The following is a 20,101-nucleotide window of genomic DNA, read 5'->3' as shown; positions in this document are numbered from 1 at the left end:
ATGTCATAGTTTTAGAGAGACTCAAGTCTGGGTTTTACAGGTTCTGCTCAGAAATAAGGCTTCTTTCTTAAAACAAAACAATGGTCTATATTCCTCCTGTTTTCTGAAGGCACAGAATCTCACAGGGTGATGAATTCCACAGGCATCAATTTCCTTGGGGTTCAGGTTCCCTAGGCATTGAGTCTCATTGGGATATGGATTTCTCACACACTGCATTTTACTGGCAACTGTGTTTCTCTCACACTGACTCAAATTGGAGTATGGGTTCCCACATAAACACTGACTCTCACTGGACTACAGGTTCCACATACACACTGACTCTCACTGGGGTACGGGTTTCCAGACATACACAGTGACTGTCAATGGGATATGGGGTCCAACAGACATACACTGGGGAATGGGCTCTCACGCATGCACTGACTCTCATTGGCGTACAAACTTCCACACACACACTGATTCTCACAAGTGTGTCGGTTCCACAGGCACTGAATCTCCGTGGGGTATGGATACGACATACATTGGTTCTCATGGGCTACACTGATTGTCATCTAGCATTGTAGCCAGAAGAGAAATGATATAGCCTAGAGGGAGGATATTCAGCCCATCCTGCTCATGCTTGGAATTAGCAATCTAACCAGTGAGCACAGCACCAGGAAATGAGCAGAAGTTGACAGCAAATGTTTTATTTTTATCCCAACCTGTCTGACCAGGAATGGTAATCCTGGGGGCAAAGAACGGTTTTGCACGTTTCCAAAAGGGAACCTGACTGTGACTTTGATCAGTTTGAATTTCTCTCTCAAGGTGATTATCCGTCTTTTTTCTGAGGTTGAGTAAATGTTTGCTTTGAAGAAATCCCGAGGCTGTAAGATGCTGTTTATTCAGGATGCTGTTCCTGTGAAGTGAAATTTTATTGTACTAATGCACATCTTGTGTTTCTTCAACCTATAGTTATCCTTCCAGCGGAAAGTGGGGATCATGTACTGTAAAGCGGGTCAGAGCACAGAGGAGGAGATGTACAACAACGAAACTGCTGGCCCGGCCTTTGACGAGTTCCTCGACCTCCTGGGCCAGAGGGTGAAACTGAAGGGTTTTGAGAAATATCGAGCTCAGCTGGATAACAAGAGTAAGTAGAGTGTGATGCCAACAGATCAATGAGGGAGGGAGGAGAAGAGGGAGTGGAGCGCAGCCCTTTCGTGAGGAACTGTGTTGGATGAGAGGATGTGTAATCTAAAGGCCGAGTTCAAATCTCACTTCCCTTTAAGATAGCACATTCAGGAAGGTAATAATATTAAACAGCAAGAGACACTAACACAATGTCTCAGAAAAATAAAATCTGTGATATTAGATAATAAGAGTTAAGCAAACTGTTTGAGTATGCAGATACAGCGTGAGGTTAGATATGGACTAAAGCTGCCTGTACTTTTTAAAACTGAAAGAAACAAAGTAAAGTTCGCTCAAAACCATCCCATCACTCATTCACGGGACAGCAACAGCATGGGGCTAAATACAGAGCAAAGTTCCTTCCACTCTTTGAACTAAAAGTGAACTGAAAGTAAAGTTTAGTCTGCGTTGTCCCCAAGAAACACACTCAGGACCGGGACAGTACGGGATTAGATATAGAGTAAAGTTTTCTCTACTGTTTTAAATTGGAAGTAAAACTCCTTCTAGACTGTCCTCATCAAGCATTCTCGGGACAGCACTGGGTCAGATACAGAGTAAAACTTCCTCTACACTGTCCCCATCAAGCACAGCCAGGACAGGGCTAGATAGAGTGTAAACTTACATCAGTGCAAGGGCAAATTGTTGAGTAGCTGCTAAGTCTTTACTTAATTCCTAAATTTAATTCTGCTTAGTCAGTTTATGGGCTAATAATTAAATGCAGGTCATCCTCAGGCCCGTGGATGGCACAGTTCTCGTATCCTGGACGACCACATGTGCAGGAAATGATGTCAGCTGTAGTAACTTGAGCTGCAGATTTCAGAGCAGGCATCAAGAGCCAAGTCCACTGTACCATGCCCGACTTATAGATATATGGATAGGAAGTGGGTAAGGAGGAACAGGAGAAAAGCTGGAAAAGCAATAGCGATAAGGGATTCAGTTGATGCAGTAACAGACAAGCTGTTTTGCGCTTGGAAAGATGACCATAGTAGTTATGTTGCCTCCTTGGTGTTGCTGAATGCCTGAGTGGGTAGGGTGAACAGTTAGCAGGCTGTGGTTAATATTAATGACATTGATAGTGAGGAATGAGGTCCTGCAGGCACGTTCAGCCCTCCCACTGCAAGGAGAGCAACTAGAAAGCAGGGCCAATAAAATGGGGGTAGTCTCTGGATTGCTCTTAATATCATGTGCTGGTGAGTACAGAAATCAGAGGATAGAGCAGATGAATATGTCGCTGGAGAGGTGGTACTGCAGTGATGGCTTTAGATTCCTTGACATTGGGACCAGCTCTTGAAGAGATGAAACCTATACAGACCAGATGGTTTGTACCTGAACAGAGCTGGGGCCAGTGCTCTTTTGGGGTAGTTTACTGGTGTCTGAAAGGGTTTAAACCAATTTGGCAGGAGATGGTAACTAGTAGATGACATTAGACAGAAAGAAAATACAGTGTGCAAGGAATTGGGGGAGATAGATGTCACCACAGTAAGAAGGTAAAGTTTTAAGCATGGAGTAGAAGGGAATGCTCCAAGTGCAAAAGAAAGGAAGTTACAATGAAACTTTATAAATTACTGCTTCCACTTCAATTGGAATAGTTTATCCAATACTGAGCACCACACTTCAGAAGGCTGTAGAGCGTCTGCAGAAAAGATTTATAAGAATGCTACCAAGGATGAAGAACTTTGTTTATGATGGTAGATGTAAAAATCTGGGAGTTTGTTCTCCCTAAAGAAGAGAAGGTTGGGAGGAAACCATGAGTGATCTGTCTGCAGAGGATGGGGAGAAACTGTTGATGTTGTCTGAAGGTTGAGAACAAGAAGATACCAATTTAAAATGCATGGCTAATGAAGCAAAAGGGACATGAAGAAGATCCTTTCTTAATCAGCAGTTGATAGCAAAGGTGATGGAAGCAGACTCACTCATGGCTTTCAAAAGTGAATTGGAAAATTACTGGAGAGAAAAACATTGTGGGATGACAGAGTAAAAGGGGAGTGGAACAAAGTGCCTGTTTTCTGCAGGGAAACTGACATGGGTCAAATAGCTTTTGCACTAAGTTATTTGCTGGACCATTTCAGAGGATGCTTAAAAATCTGGATTCACACATCGGCCAGACTGGGTACGGATGGCAGAAATCCTTACCTAAAGGACGTTCGTGAACCTGATGGATTTTTACAACAATCGATGATGTTATCACGATCACCAATGCCTGAGGGTTGCCAGCTTCTATGGAAGCTAGTGCATCCCAGGAGGCAGACACAGTACAGTGAAAAGAGAAGAGGAGTGGAGTAGGAACAGACTGGACTGAGGGTCTAAAACCTTCCCCCTTCTCTTGCAGCGGACTCCACAGGCACTCATTCGCTCTACACCACTTATCAGGAGTATGAGATTATGTTCCACGTGTCAACTATGCTTCCCTACACTGCCAACAATAGCCAACAGGTAAGGATCACTTTTATTTCGACCCATAATCCTCTCTTTCGCAGGGTCCACATGCCACTGCTTTCAGTAGTCCTAAACAGCTTGGTTTTGTTACTGAATCCATTGGGATAAAAGGTGACAACTTGCTTACATTTGGACCATCACACAACTCCTGTATAGCCAAGACCTGATGACTGAGGATTAGACCACCCTCCCATTCTCACTCAATCCAACATCAGCAGCAAATTCTCCCAGAGCAACTACAACATTGGGTTAGAGATAAAGTTCCCTCTACTCTTTTAAAAAGAAAGTAAAGCTCCCTCATCACTGTCTCTATGAAGGACTCCCAGGACAAGCACAGCACAGGGTTTGAGCCAGTGTAAAGCACTTCTACTCATTTGCATTAAAGTAAAGCTCATGCTACACTGTCCCCATCAAACTCCCAGGGCAAGGACAGCATGGTGTTAGATGCAGAGTAAAGCATCCTCTACAATGTCCCCCATCAAACACATCCAGGATATAGAGTAAAGCTTCTACTCGTTTTAAACTGCATGTAAAAAAAACCCTCTACACTGTTCCCATCAAACACTCCCAAGACAGGGACAGTATAGGGTTAGATACAGAGTGAAGCTCCCTGTAACACTGCATCAGCAGATTCCAATACTATGAACTCACTAGTTGATAGGGGAAGAAAACTTCCAAAGTATGATATAATAAGGCCTGACAGTTGAGCTTTTGTGAGAAAGCTATGTCCCGTTCAATAATGTTGCTTTAGAGTGTGTAACCATTTGCTTTTCTGTACCTGCCTTTATTTTGTGATTCTAGCTTCTAAGAAAGCGTCACATTGGCAACGATATAGTCACCATCGTCTTCCAGGAGCCCAGAGCTGGCCCGTTCACACCAAAAACAATCCGATCGCACTTCCAACATGTCTTCCTAGTAGTACAAGTTCACAATCCCTGCACCGAGGAGGTGTCATACAGGTATGTAGGCACAGGTTTCCTACAGATATATTGGTACCCCAATCTTACAGGTTTGTAGGTACACGCTTCCTGTAGGTACCTGAGCACAGGTTTCCTGTGGATAATTTAACCGTAGGCCTCCTGCAGGTACCTGAAGCCCAATCCTCTAGTCTGCTGTTGAGAACATATGAACAATACCAGACAAATGGCTTTCCAGTCTAGCTAGCCCATGCTATCATATACTTGTGCACACCAGTATAGCCTTTCCACTCAAAATCATAGATTCAAATTGTGTGCTGGGATCTGTAGAGATTGTAACAAGGTCAGCCTGATTAACCACATAGAATATGAGTTCCAAGATTGGGGCTGTTAACCTGGTCCAATCGGGGAGCCCTGGCTGACATATTAAAAAAAAAGGTGAGTGGCAGAGATATTGACACTCTGGTACCTGACTCCGAATGACACAGTACAAAAGTCAAGGACTGTTTGTGTATAAATAAAGCATGACTTGGTGACTGATACCAGCCTGCATGGAGTTATTTCAGGATCTGTACTGTGAAAGGACAGATAGGGTCTTAGAATAATATCTCACCCAAAAGATGGCACCGCTGACAAAGTGCATTGGAAGTGTCTTGAATCCACCGTCAGTGTGGTGCTCCCCACTGCATCCATCTGACAGGTTCTACTATAGAGAAAGGTAAAGGGCAACTCAGAAACAAAGGCAGAATGAGAACTGAGGTATACGTATTTATCCATATTCAGTGCTGACTGTTGGAGACTAGTACTGAGGGAGCAGCGCACTCTTGGAGATGTTATCTTTTAGGTTAGATGTCAAACCAAAGCTTCTATCTCTCCCTTCAACAGGGCATCAAAGATCCCACAATCACTATTTCATCAATAGTAGCGGGCAGTTCTGGACCAAACGTATCCTTCAACCAACAGATGATTTAGTCATTGATCATGTTACTGTCTGTGGAATCATGCTGAGTATGAACTAGCTGTTGTATTAAGTAAATAAAAAATGTTACTAAAACCAAAAAGGAATTAGTGATGTCCAGAGGTTGTAAAATCTGTGGAAAATACACATTCCTACTTTTTCTTTCCAGTGTTGCGGTCACCCGATCGAAGGATATTCCTGAGTTTGGGCCCTTTTTCCAGAAGGGAGTGACTTTCCCTAAATCGGCCAACTTTCGGGATTTTTTGCTTGCCAAAGTGGTCAATGCTGAGAATGCAGCAGAGAAGTCAGAAAAGTTCCATGCCATGGCCACCAGAACACGGCAGGAGTACCTCAAGGACCTAGCGGATAACTATGTTACCACAGCTACTCTGGACTCCTCCTCGTCCAAACTGGCAGCCATCATCTCGCTGCCTACAAAGAAGAAGGAGAAGCTGAAGTTAAACCGAGCCCCCGAGATGCATAGTGCCGGTGCTCTAGTCTGGAGTGTTACTGCCCGCCTGGCACATGCCCCTGAGGAAGCTGAGTGCATCCTGGGAATCTCCAATGAGTTTGTCGTGCTGCTTGATCAGAAGTTGCGAATGGTTGTGTGGAATTGCTCCTGCCGGGATGTGATTGGTTGGACCTTGTCTACGGGGACCATTATAATTTATTATGAGCGAGGAGAATTCGCAGTGGTTAAGACTTTGGAAAGCCAGCCAGATGACATCACTGAAATTGTTCAGCGGCTGGAGGTAAGTGTGGGAAGAGATCGCGAGACGTGCACCACCACCATTACTGCCAGTCTGCTGCCTAAAACATGAGTTGGAGTCTCAAGTCTGTGCCAAAACACTAGAGACTCATTGTATTTCCCCCATACCACATCCAACCTAATAAAATACAGCAATCAATAAATCAAGCAACCCATCCAGCCAGCTAACTGGGTCAAACCCAACAGAGTTGATAAAGTGTGGCGCTGGAAAAGGCACAGCAGGTCAGGCAGGACCAAGACAGTCTTCATTTCAGGCAGGACCCCCGATACATTAACTCTCTTGCTCCTTGGATGCTGCCTGACCTACTGTGCTTTTTCCAGCTCCATGCTTCATCAACTCTGATTTCGCCTGCATCTGCAGTCGCCTAAGCCAAACCCAGCAACCTAACCAACCCCAAACAACACACTGCATGTCATCAGTTAACGAAGCAACTAGCTAACTCCAAGCCAGCCATTCTGGTGCAACACAACAACTGACCCAACTTAAACCCAACAACTTAACTAACCTAAACAATAGGATGCAACTCACCCACCCTATCAAGCAAACAATTGACCAATCTACTCAGTCAAGTCCAGTCACCTACCCAATTCAACTCATCCCACTGATTAATCAAGTGACCCAACTCTAATCAATGCCCAAACACCCTCTCAACCTAATCAATCCATGCCCATTGCACATCCCACGAATCCAAGCTCCTCCTCACTGATAACTCCATACCCAATGATGCACTTATCGCAATGTCAAGAGATGTCATGTGACAGTTGCTTGGAATCTGTCAACTACATTTCTCCTGCGCAAAGATGAAAAATGATGACCCTTGCTCTACCCATGCCAGAAGTACCAGCTGCAACCGAGAAGTGGTTGGATTAGTGTTCATGAGGCAGTTTTCCTGTCAGTGACTTGAGCAGATGACCAGGCAATTTCAGTTGTTTTCAACCAGGGAATGAGTCCTAATTGGCATGCCAGATAGCCAATGACTAGATCTTTGAGGCAAAATGTCGATCACTTAGACAAATAGTATGAGTGTTAAGCATGGTTTCCACTACAATCATTATCACAAATGGGTTCAAGTTACGTTGGTGCTTCATGCAGCAGGCGGCAAGGGGGCACGAGTCTGTCAAAATACACAAACCTGATACCTCCAGTCAAAACAGGATCTGGCCAAAGTTGTCTCCCTTTGGCACTTTGGTTGGAACCTTCACATTGACAGTTCAGGGATTAAAAAAACCTACTGGTGCGAAATTTGCAGGCACTCCATTCTGATTGGATAATCCATCAGTTTTACTTGTCGATATGTTGTTATGTGTGTATTGTCTTGTGCTTCATTCTACAGCCACTAAAACTTGGAAAGTATTATTCACTTAGGTCACTTGGTCCATTGCCTGGTCCATTACTGAGTCACGGGAGCAGAGAACATCATCCCTGGTCTGTACTGAGGCTGGAATAACAAATGAAATGTCCTTAGCTATTCTGTGTGAAATTGGGTTGGAGAATTTGTTGGGTCTCCTGGTCCTTAGCGCCATCCAGCACTCACTTGCTGTAAGGGTGCCAGGTGTGGATGGGCTCAGAATGGTCAGCAGCTTGGTGATGCTTGAGGAGACAACAATTGTGGATCTCTTAAACCCACTGGGGTGAAATAAGGTGGGGCTAGGGAAGTGAAGTGAAACCAGTACCATTTGGCTTCTGTCCTTTTTCGGTTAATAATCCAATAGTGCTGTGAGAGCTGTCTTCCATTACTTCCTGTGCCATACAGGAAGGTCGGCAATACTTTCAATATATTGCAAAAATCATTGTAATAACAGTTGTGTAAGGTTAGTGGAATTTAGACATGAAGTCCATATGAATACAAACTGAAATAATGTATAGATTATATGATACCAGTCCTTCCTGTCTGTAAAGAAGGGAAGCAGAATTTCATATAAGAAGGGAAACAGGAGGTTATGTAAGAAGGAAAGAAATTTTTTTTAAAATTCTCGATCTCAAAGCGGAACCAGAAATCTACTGATGTGAATAGCTATCCTAAGTTTTTAAAAAAATGTTCTTAAAGGGGCAGTGCCTTTAAGAGGCTGTGTTATGGATTTAGTTAGGCTTATTGTACATTGGTTATGTATCTAGAGATGGAGTGTCCCATTTAATGTGACAGTCACAAGGTTATGAGGAATATTTTTCTGCCTTTTTACCCTTAGACAACTATGCAATCCTGGCATTGCTCACATTTGTAGTATCAGCATTTTTTTAACTTGTCCTGTCACTTTTAAAACATCTCCTCAGACAGTTCCTCTGGGAAATCTTGTTAACTGTAGTTGTAACAAATTTGGGGTCAGTTTTACCTATTGGCATTAAATTGCTGTCTTTTCTTCCAAGAACAAAATAAAGTTTATTTTTGCATCTGTCACAAAGTGTGACATCTCTGAATGTGACAGAAGTACACTTGGCACAGACAAGATGAGTTAAATTCTGCTAATGAAATATAAAATAATTCAGAAATATATATATTTTTAAAATATGTAAGTCAGAAAGCACCATTTCTATTTGACAGTACTGGAACTGTACTTGACCGTTAATTGTTGGAGAGTAGAACACTATGTAGTATGCGGAAAGCTTTAAGGAGGAGTTTACAGATATTCTGGCTTTGGTGTCCAAATCAAATATTTGCCAATGTTTCTTCATTCTTTCATAGAAATCAATAGTGATTGTAAAAACTGACATGTTTGTGAGAACTGAATCCTGGTGGCCTGAGGTTGTGTGAGAATTTCATAATAGCTTGAGTAAGTTTTCTAATGTCCTTTAGGGAAGGAAACTGCCATCCTTACCTGGTCTACATGTGACTCAGACCCATGCAACATGGTTGGCTCTTACCTGCCCTCTGGGCAATTAGACATAAGCAATAAATGCTGGGCCTGGTTAGCAACGCCCTCATCCCGTGAATGAGTGTAAAAAAGTCAGTGTTCAATTTTTCTTTCGAACACACATGATAGTGAACGGTTGGAGAAGAGATTTCAAAAACTGACTCACTAACACTACAAGCTGGCCAGCCTGGAAAACCTTGACACATAACTGTTGAACAATAAGGGTTTGTGTTTCTGCAGTACCTTGAATGAAGTAAAAAAATCCAGGGGAGATTCACAAAGAAGGAGAGGACGTGAGAGGGTCTGGGAAGAATTTCCAGAATTTGGGGTCACCAATTAAGACTGGGGGTTCTTTAAAATGATAAAGTGCAAGATACTTTGAAAGGTTGGGGGAGATCACGAATATCAGGAGGGAGCTGAAACTATAGAGGGATTTAAAGACAACAATGAAAATTTAAAATGGCATTGCTGAACTGTGCTTTTAAAATTGCAGTCCAACATAAGCTTAGGACTCCTCTAAGATATGACATCCAACTATGTACCATTTGAAGTTTAGTTGTGTAATTACTGTTGCAATGTAGGAAATGTAACAACCAAACTTTCTTTGTCACATTTTATTCAAAAGACAGCATTTTTGTTAGTACATTACTCCCTTAGTGCTGTCTCTCCATATTCCTTTTCTCTCTCCATTTTAGTTTGGCTTATTTTTTTTCTCCTTCTCCATCCTCATTGTGTCCCTCCATAACTCATTCTCTCTCTCTCTATTTTCATCCACTCTCTTTCTCTTCCCTTCTCAGTCCTGTCTTCTCCATACTTGTTTTCACTTTTTATCTACATTCCCTCTTTCTTCATGTCCTCTCTATCCTCCTTCCCTCCATTCTAATTCTCTTTCTTTCCATGCTCATTCATCTTCACCGTGCTTCTTTTCTCTTTTTCATTTCTCTTGCTGTCTATCTCTCTGTCTCTTAATCCTCAATCTTTACATTTCTTTCTGACCCTTCTTGTCTTCTCTTTCCATTCCCAGCCCCTTTTACTTTGTGACTTACTTATTTTAAATCCCTTGCCTTGAAACACAGGATTCCATCTATGTTTTTATGGTTCTTAATCATTTGTGGTGCTGCTTCTAATAATATTGAGAAATGGAAACTTAACTACGTTATAAACTTTCTACTTTTTGTCAATTTGTCCACCTTACTGACTTTATTTTCTAGCTTATTTTCATAGAATCCCTATAGTGTGGAAACAGGCCATTCAGCCCTACAAATCCACGCTGAACCTCCGAAGAGTAACCCATCCATTACATTTACCCCTAACTAATGCACCTTACCTACACATCCCTGGACGCTACAGGCAATTTAGCTCGGCTAGTTCACCTAACCTGCACATTTTTGGACTGTGGGAGGAAACTGGAGCATCCGGAGGAAACCCACGCAGACACAGGGAGAATGTGCAAACTCCACACAGACAGTCACTTGAGGTTGGAATTGAACCCAGGTCCCTGGCACAGTGTGGCAGCAGTACTAACCACTAAGCCACCGTGCCTCCTCAGAGTTATTTTCCATACCTCGTATTACCTACAAATTACACCAAAACTGAAGCTATCAGATTCTCACTGGGTAAAGTTAAAATGTTATTTGTGTCAGTATTAATAAGTGGGTTTGTGGCCATGTTGATGGAACATAACACACTGTCACTGCCTCAAATCAGACTCTTTGCACGGTTGCCAACAGCCCCAGGAAGCTATGTCAAATATACATAGGTCCTTGGTTAGACCACACATGCAGTTTTGTTAAAACAGTTCTGGTTTCCATGTTGCAAAATTGGCATAAAGGCATCTGGGAAGGTGCAAAACAAATTTACAAAGATAATACCAGAACTGAGAGCTGACAGCATAACAGGAAAATGTGAACAAACTAGGGTTCCCTTCTCTAGGAAAGGGAAGGTTGAGGGGCAACCTGATGGATGTCCTTAAGGTGATGAGAGGATTTGTTGGTGGAGATCTGGTGAGTATGATTCCACCAGATTGGAAGTCAGGGTCATAAACTTAAGACAGTTATGAATGAATTTAATAAGGGAATTCAGAAGAAACACCTTTGTGTAGAGGATGGTGAGAAAGGTTGAATCTGCAACCACAGAAAATAATTGAGGCAATTAGAATAAATGCATCTAAAGTGCTGTTCAATAAACACCAGGGAGAAAGGAACATATAATGGAAAAGCTCAGCAAGTCTGGCAGCATCTGTGGAGGGAAATCAGAATTAATGTTTCAGGTCAAATGACCCTTCCTCCGAACTGTGAACTCTGATTTTCCCCACAGATGCTGCCAGAACTGCTGAGATTTTCCAGCAATTTCTGTTTTTGTTTTTGATTTACAGCACCTGCTGTTCTTTTGATTTTTATAAGATTATGCTGACAAGGCGAGATAAAATAATTAGGGAATCTTGTTTGGAGTATAACACCAATATGGAGCAGTCAGGCCAAATGCGTTATTTCTGTGCTGTATGTTCAGATTGTGAGGAATTGTGGGATAGGGGCTAATACTCAGAGACAGTCCCCAGTTGAATGACCTGATCAGTTAACACCAATCTTACTGAGCAGATGTTGCTGTTCACAGTGAATTGCTGCATAGCAGCTAATCAAAATCTTGAAAAGTAAATGTTTTATAAGTGGGAATTATCCTGAACATCTTTGTTTTACAAGGTGGCAGCCTGGTTCAGTCTCCTCTTCCTTAGTAGATGCACCTTTCCTAGGCCGGAACCTGTACAAGACAATACTAACCTGATAACTGTCTTTCCCTTTAATTGTTTTCTGTGTGCCATAACAATAATAATACTGTATGGATTACTCTATGGTTGTGCTTTACTTGTTGAATGTCCGTCCAATAGCCAGCCAGTTAAGGAGCTGAACCTGTGTTGTTTGTGTGTAACGTAAAGTCACAGCGGCGTGCTGATTCTGCATATTGTCGGTCCGATGTGCATCTCTGTAACCACTGGCTGAAAAAAAATGAATAAATTGTGACTGTTGCATCCACCTTGTAGCTTGCCGTCTTTTTTCCTTGTGTTTCTCTCAATGTTACTCAGCCTCCCCGCAGCCCTTTGCTCTTGTAATCGCGTCACTTAACACATCCTGTGGCTGAATATCTGGGACGGACACTTAATGTTCTAAACCCATGGCCTTACCCACACCCAGACCCGCTCCCCCACTGCTGGTAAGACCACAAGACATAGCAGAAATTTGGCCATTCAGCTCATCGAGTCTGCTCTACCATTCAATCATGGCTGATAATGGTGTCTAGCTACATGGTGGCCCTTGATGCTACCTTTTGGATGAGACATTAAAACTTACATCTGCACTCTCCAGTGGGCCGTAAAACATCCTCGGCCTCTATTTCAAGGAAGTGTAGTAGGACTTCTCTCCCCCAGCTCCTCAACCCCCTTGGTGGCTTGCATCCAATATTTATGCTTAATGAAATATTAGTGAATAAAGTGCTGTGTTTTTTTAAAAATCCTATATCTCCTTGTAGTTTGAGGAATATATGGAACAGCCTGAGATTGGCCTGGGTCTATATTCATTTAAAGAAAACACCCTATATTCTCAGGACAGACCATTATCTTGGGCACCTAGGTTAATGAGACAGTCTTAAAGTCAGAGGCAGGCCACTCAGTTTAGGTAGGACTTCCCATTACAAAGGGTGATTTAAGTGTGAAAATCTGTCACACAGAAACAGCAGATGCCTGCTCAATACATTTTAAATCTGAGATTGATAAAAAGATTTGTCAGCTGAGGTCAATACAAATTAGCCAAATCTCATGAATTGCTGTGGAACAGGCCCTCCTTCTGTTCCTGTCCTAAATTTTGCAGTGGACATGTGGTTTGATATCACAGGAGGCTGGACAGGGTGGATCCACCTACACTAGAATTTTAATAGCAAGACATAAACACTCGTGGGTCCATAGTTAGTGGAATTTTAACTGTACCCTGGCCTTCCTGTCACCTTCAATTTCCTACTTGCTCTGCCCATGACTTCATAAGAGGAAGCTGTAATAATCTGTGAAGGTCAAAAGGAAAGGAGGGCTAGTGAGTAACTGAGCCTCCTGTATTTCAGCTTTGGAATTCTCCCATTAAGGATCCACATCTCCCCTGTAGCTACATCCTCTGTCACTTCAATAGTTAGCAGGAGAAAACAAGCGGCTAGTATGGATGCAGTGCTATCCCAGAATAAACGGTGGTGATGACAGCCCTGTGTTGAGCATGGTTTACTTAACAGTTTCCAGAACATAATGAGCTAATTTAGTCTGACTTGAACATACGATCAGGCCAACAGGATATACTGTATACTATTACATTGGATTTACAGCATTGCTGTTGGGCAATATTTATGCTGCCTCTGCATCTTCTCCCATCTTATTTAATATTTTATGTCAATCTTATTTTCCTTTCTTCCTCATGTGTTTCTCTAGACCTTCTTCAATGAATCTAAAATATTTTTTGATAAATCTGTTTGTTGTGAGTTCCATTCTCTCTATTCTTTGAATAAAGAAGTTACTTTTTAACCTCTCACTGGATTTATTAATGGTCATCTCATGGCCTACTACCTATGCAATTTTCCCCCTTAACCCAGCCTTCCCACCTGATGAGTCCTCATCTACCCATGGTAAACTGTTTTGTCATTTTAGAGACCTTGTTCTCCTTACCACTCAATTAGAAACACCTTAGAGGGTTCAAAGGATGTGTACTGAAGAAGCTATTTTTCCCTGACTGGTTAGTCTATTTACTTAGGCTATCTCAGTCTCAAGATCAGGCATCAGCTGTTAGAGACTGAGATGAGGAGAAATCATGTTAGTCAGAGTGGTGAATCTTTGGAATTTTCTACCCCAGAGGGTTGGTTGGACCAAGGTTGAGTGTATTGAAGACTGAGATGGCTGAATGGATGCTCAGGGTATCAAAGGCATTATGTGGGAGGTGAAATTGAGGAAGATTAAATGTGATCTGATTTAATGACAGTGTACGGCCTATTCATGTCCCTTTTGCTTTTCTAGGGCACAAAACCTTTGACCCTCTGTGGCATTTCCTGATAGTTGTCCACCATTGTATTTTCAACAGGTCGTAACCACAGGATGTGAAACGGAAGAGCTTGTCCTCCTCAGGAACAGTGTCCACCATCTGGGCTTTCAAACCAATGGGGAAGGAATTGTAACCCAGGTGGAGAAGAAAGGCTACGCTGATCTGAAGGGCCTAAAGCTTCACAGCCGGTTGGTCAGAATCTGTGAGATTCCGGTGGTGTCCCTGTCATTCAAGGAGAGGGCAGAGTGTCTGAGGAAGGCCAACAGCGTGAGGATAACCGTCATCCCGCCTGACAACAAGGGCAAGCCAAGAATGTAGGCATTCTGTCACAGCAGGCAGATGATAAATGAAGTTTGTCCTTATTTTGTTGGCTATATCTACATACCATCAATGTGAGGAGATACTTGCCTATGGAAACGGATGTGGGAGGATGAAGGTGCAGGAGGATGGAAAGGGTGAACATTTTGAGTGGATAACCTTTTGTCAGGACCCTTATCAACTTGAAGTGTTCATTTGACCCTCTCTGATCTCCATAGCTGCATAGAGGGTACAAAAGAGAAGCCTAGGGGAGAGCTGACCACTAAGAAAGGGGAATTAGGGTGTTATTGGAGTTGGAGGAAACTGAATGTTTCCAAAATCTTCTGAATTTTTTCTATCTGTCGGCTGACAATGTATATCTTTTAAGGGGAATGGGGTCAAGAAGCTATCGATGGTAATGGAAGCTATAAATAAATAGGTAAGAGCTGTTAACAGTGGGCTAGGAGATACTTAATGAAGAGCAGAATATGGTGTGGGAACTGCTAACAGGGAACCAGAGTTAAAAATGGGAAGCAAAATGAGGAGCCAATGGAAAGAGAAGGAGCTGTTAAGTGATCGTAGGAGATAGTTGGGGTGGGAGTTCAGGGTATAAGTGGAGCTTGGATGAGAAGCATGAGTTGTTAATGCTTCTCTTAGCTTAACTTCACAGTTGCATGAATGCAAAATGCAGTTTTCTGATTAATGGAAACTTTAGGAGGAAGGGCTGTCATTAATGATGAACCTGCTCCCCTCGCAAATAAGGCCCTGATTTACTTATTTGAAGGACAAAGCTACAAATTGCTGGAAAAGCTCAGCAGGTCTAGCAGTCTGTGGAGAGAAATCAGAGTTAACGATTCGGGTCAAGTAACCCTTCCTCAGAACTGGAACGTTAATTTTGATTTCTCTCCACAGATGCTGCCAGACCTGCTCAGCTTTTCCAGCAGTTTCTAGTTTTGTTTCTGACTAGCAGCATCTGCATTTCTTTCAGTTTTATTTTTCATTTATTTGAGGGAATTGGCATGTGTTGAGATATGTATTGTCAACCAGGATAGGGCCTTTACAATAACTGTCAAGGGTGTTGGGGTAGAGAGGGAAGAACAAAACAGGATTCTGGGATACTGTCCAGTAATCTAGGAAATATGTGCCTGCATGTGTGACTGTTTCATCTTTAAAGACTGCAGGCCAGAGGCCCACTCCAGGGAATTGAATACTGTGTCTTGAATGAGAACAGAGACCCCATCCACCCTTTCCGATGGAAATAAATACACCACTGTGCTGTGTTGGAAGAAGAGCAGGGGCGATTTCCCTGGTTGTGTGCAGTCCAAAATTTATTCCTCAACCAACGTGACTTTAAGAAAAAAATATTGGTCTGGTCACTATCACATTTCTGTTTGTGAGATCTTGCTGTGTGTAAATTGACTGCCACTTTTACTCAACCTCACAGTAGTGACTGCACTTTGGTGCTTTAAGATGTCTCGAGGAGGTGAAAGGCATAGACTCAATCTGAGTTTTTTCTGTCTCTGAAGGAGTTTTTCTGAGCTTTACCGAAAGTCAATTGAAGAGACCGAGCGAAAGGGTGACAGAGTGACAGACTCAGGCCTGGGGTCTCCTTGCTTGCGATTCCTAAGGACGTCCTCACTCCAAGAAACCCGCAACATCAGTTCAGAAGGGGACCAGTGCCTGACGATGCGTAGCTGCTCTCTGGAGAAGACGTCTGTCCAAAGCCCGAGGTAATTATGAATGAGTGAATTGAATTATGAAAGCAAAGCACAGCTGAGGTCCCAAGAAGCATACACAAAATAATCGAGAAAAGGCTAATAATATTTGCCTTTCTAACTCGTGGACTCAAATGAAAAGTGGCGGATTTTTTACCGTAACCATACAATGCCCTAGTTCGACCACAGCATAGTTAGGAAGGATATACTGTTCTTGGAAGGAGTGCAGCATAGATCACCAGTACGTTGCCAAGGCTTTTCAAGATGTGGCAGTGCCAGTGATGGACTGGAGTGGACAAGGTCAAAAGTCACACAACACCAGGTTATAACAAGCTTTGGGAGTGCTGCCCCTAGACCTGATGAAGGGCAGCGCTATGAAAGCTTGTGGTTTCAAATAAACCTGTTGGACTATAGCCCGGTGGTGTGTGATTTCAAGGATTAGATAAGGAGAGATGACATAATGAGATTTGTTTTCCATTAGAATATAGAGTATTCTGGCATGATTTGAATTTAGGGTTTTGACAGTAATTGATGGCGTGGAATATTCCTTTTTTGCTGGTAGTGGTGGTGAGTGAATTCTATGACAAAGGAGAGTAATGTAATAACTGGATCAAACCAGGCCATTGTGAAGAAAAGGTAGGAAAAATGCCTTTGTACTAAAGGCAGTAGATACCAGCTGAGTTTAAATTCAGGATTAATAGAGTTTTGCTACACTACAGTAATGATGAAGGGCTTATGCCCGAAACGTTGATTCTCCTCGGATGCTACCTGACCTGTTGTGCTTTTCCAGCACCACACGTTTTGACTCTGACCTTCAGCATCTGCTGTCCTCACTTTCTCCTAGACATAAGATACAGACCAGCCATGGGCTCACTGATTTACTGAATAGAAAGCAGGGGCTGACTGGTTCCTGTGAATAAGTGAGTAATACAAAACCAAATAAGGGATAGATTAGGGCAGGTGGTCAAAAACTCAGGTAGGTTCAAGGGAGTTTTTTTTAAAACAGAAGGGAAAAGCAGGGAGCTGCATGGAAGGAATTCCAGAGTTTGGGGCCAAACAATTAAGGGGCATGTTCATGATAAAGAGATTAAAACTGAGGATCGATAAGACATTAGAATTTAAAAATCATCATTGTAGGGGTGGAAGAGGTTAAAGGAAAAGCAGACCCTGGAGACACATAAAAACAATGATAAGAATTTTAAAATGACAACAGGAGAGAATCTAAATCAGTAAAAGTACAGAGGAGTGAACAGGACTTGGTGTGAGTTAGAGTATAGGCAACAAGAGTTTTGGATGAGCTGTGGCTAAGTTGTTTTAGCAGAAGATCAGCTGAGGTAGTGATTGGTGTATATCAAGCCTTACATTATAGGAAGGCTTGCTGGTGACAATTTTAGCATGGACTTTTATGAACCACTGTTTGACAGCTGGAGTTTCTCTGTTTCAGGAACAAGGAGGACACTGACTACAGTTCCCTCAAGACATCACCGCCTGATCTCATCTTGGCTGCAAACTCTCAGCATCTGCTGCCTTCTGGAAACCTGCAGCCAGATCCAGGTGACACCCAGGTCAGTAACGCAGCTGAGCTGAAAGCAGAATTCTTGCCCTGTGACGTGTGTGGGGATTTTCGATCTTTGATTTCCGACGCTGCTCAAAGTAGCTAGAGTTAAGTTGGAAGTTGATGTGTTGTCTTCCATGCCCCCCCCCCCCACCCCACCACCACCACCACCCTCTCCCCTCATATCAATGAATGAATCTGAGCTAATGAAATGATTGGTTCTTTTGAAGGAAATTAGGTCATTTATACAGTAACTGCAGCTCCTGCCAATCAGGCGAAGTTATGGCTTCAATGACTTAACAGGTGCCCCCTAAAAAACAAAAGGATATTCAGAGTATTAACCTGTGAGGATTGGCAGACTGTGGAATAGTCGAATTTAATTTCTATGATTGCTGATCTACAAAGGGGATTGCTTGGAAGAAGACCATACTGTAGCACCTAGACATTAATATCAAGCCTCTTCTGGTCTGGTACATACACCCATGTTATCAACATGAAAGAAATCCTATGGTACTGATCTCGGTGCAGGTTGCTCATGTTTTTGGTACTGACTGAGGATTTGAACTCTGTGGGTGCACTGAAAATTTGTCTCATACATGTACAACTTTGCTTCGTGAAGGTCGACAAGAAACTCTTTCATGTGCAAGTTGCGTTTTTTGTCAATCTGTAAGAAATATGTTCTGATGAGGCTCTTTATCCTCTTTATAGATTTATTCCAGTTTTTAATGGTTTTAAGTATTGTACTCAGTAGCTTGCTGTGTTTCACTATTTCTGTATATTACTCAGCCTGTAAATAAATCTGAATATTAGTTTTAGCTGTACCCATTGCTTTAATAGTGTGTTTTATTTTGTTTGGCTTTTCATCAGAAGTTGGAAAATGAGTCAGGCATCCCATATTATTTGGTGAAGTGGGTGGGTAAGGTTTATCCAGTCTACGATATACAGGGACATGGATTACAGATTTTAGTAGTGTATTTTCAATCAAGAATGCAAAGTAAAAATGTTCCCCCAAGCTCCAATTTAAGGTTCTACCGAGCAACCTGGCCATAATTGATTTAATATACTGTGAAAAAACAAGGCACTCAGGCTCATGACTGGGGCAAAACGTACAATCTGAGGATCCAACCTGAACTTGATGGAGCTGTAACCTTGATATAAAATCAGGACTGTACAGCATAAAATATCAGAGCAGAATTTCGCCATTCAGCCCATCAAGTTAGCTCTGCCATTCGTTCACAGTTGATAAATATCTCGATCCCATTCTCCTGCCTTCTCTCCATTGATCCCCTTACTAATCAAGATCCGATCTATTGTTGTCTTAAATATACTCAACGACTTGGCCGCCATAGCCACCTGCAGCAATGCTTTCCACAGATCACCCACTCTCCAGCTGAAGAAATTCCTCCTCATCTCACTTTAGCCCATTGTGCTAGTGCTGCACTCTATTCCAAAAACACGCTGCCTTTACTTGGGCCACTGATGGCAGTAAAGCTGACTGTGGCCTGATAAAACAAATGTTAAAAGACATTTAATGGTGGAATTCTTGAAGGGTTCTCTCAGTACTTTGTACAATCCCGGAATAAATAAATTTGAACTCCCAGTCGAGGTAAACAACCAGGCCGTTGTGACTATTGGCTGGGTGGTGGGAAATTTGCACAATTCGTCTCTAATACCCCACTACCCTGCCTCAGACTGAATGAACTGATCCAGGAAGTGACATTTTTACTAGATCCCTGTTAAAGTGGGAGGTGAATCAGCATTCACTGCACATGGCAGAAACTTATTCAATGGGCTGATTGTTCTCGTATGCAATGAGGAACTGCTCAATGTTACCTTTACCCTTATTAAACTTATGAATACATTCCAACATGTCTCATAGAATCACAGAATAATACAATGGAGATGGAGGCCATCATCTCAATGCTGGCACTCTAAAAGAGCTGTTACGATTAGTTCTACCATCTCCCACGTCCCTGATCCTTCTCCTTGGCCATTTTCTCTCAAATTTCTATCCAATTCCTTTTTGAAAACTAGTTTTGAATTTCCTACAGTTTGGGCAACTTATTTTAAATGAAAACCCTCGAATTGAGATCATTTGTTTTGTGGACACAATCCCTGACCTTTGTTATTTTATACAACTTCAAACAAACTGAGTCAAGTTGCTCTAATGTAAACAGACCTAACTGAAACAAACTGATCCTGACGAGTAAGGTGTTTTGAATGAGGAATCAATCCAGTCACCCTTTTCTTAACCTTCTTCAAAACCTCAATATGATGTCAGGAGACCAGAACGGGAGATTGTATTTTTTCATGAAACCTGAACCAAACTCCGGTAACATCTATTTTAACTCCTCCTCCTCCTCCTCTATTTTGAATCTTT

At 42.4% G+C, this 20,101-nt stretch overlaps 1 protein-coding gene across 5 annotated transcripts in view; it reads left to right on the top strand.

Moving 5' to 3' along the window:
• The window catches only part of sipa1 (signal-induced proliferation-associated 1), a 90,931-nt gene that overhangs the window by 57,061 nt on the left and 13,769 nt on the right, over positions 1 to 20,101 (top strand). For all 5 annotated transcript variants that reach the window (XM_072551023.1, XM_072551022.1, XM_072551018.1 and 2 more), the window contains exons 5-11: positions 949 to 1,123; positions 3,491 to 3,594; positions 4,399 to 4,556; positions 5,642 to 6,224; positions 14,194 to 14,468; positions 15,978 to 16,181; positions 17,611 to 17,731. In XM_072551023.1, the coding sequence (XP_072407124.1) occupies positions 949 to 1,123; positions 3,491 to 3,594; positions 4,399 to 4,556; positions 5,642 to 6,224; positions 14,194 to 14,468; positions 15,978 to 16,181; positions 17,611 to 17,731 (1,620 nt within the window). The remainder of the gene's footprint in view (positions 1 to 948; positions 1,124 to 3,490; positions 3,595 to 4,398; positions 4,557 to 5,641; positions 6,225 to 14,193; positions 14,469 to 15,977; positions 16,182 to 17,610; positions 17,732 to 20,101) is intronic.

Source organism: Chiloscyllium punctatum, chromosome 31, assembly GCF_047496795.1.
Source record: "Chiloscyllium punctatum isolate Juve2018m chromosome 31, sChiPun1.3, whole genome shotgun sequence".
Taxonomy (NCBI): domain Eukaryota; kingdom Metazoa; phylum Chordata; class Chondrichthyes; order Orectolobiformes; family Hemiscylliidae; genus Chiloscyllium; species Chiloscyllium punctatum.
This window is presented reverse-complemented; position numbering and strand designations above follow the sequence as displayed.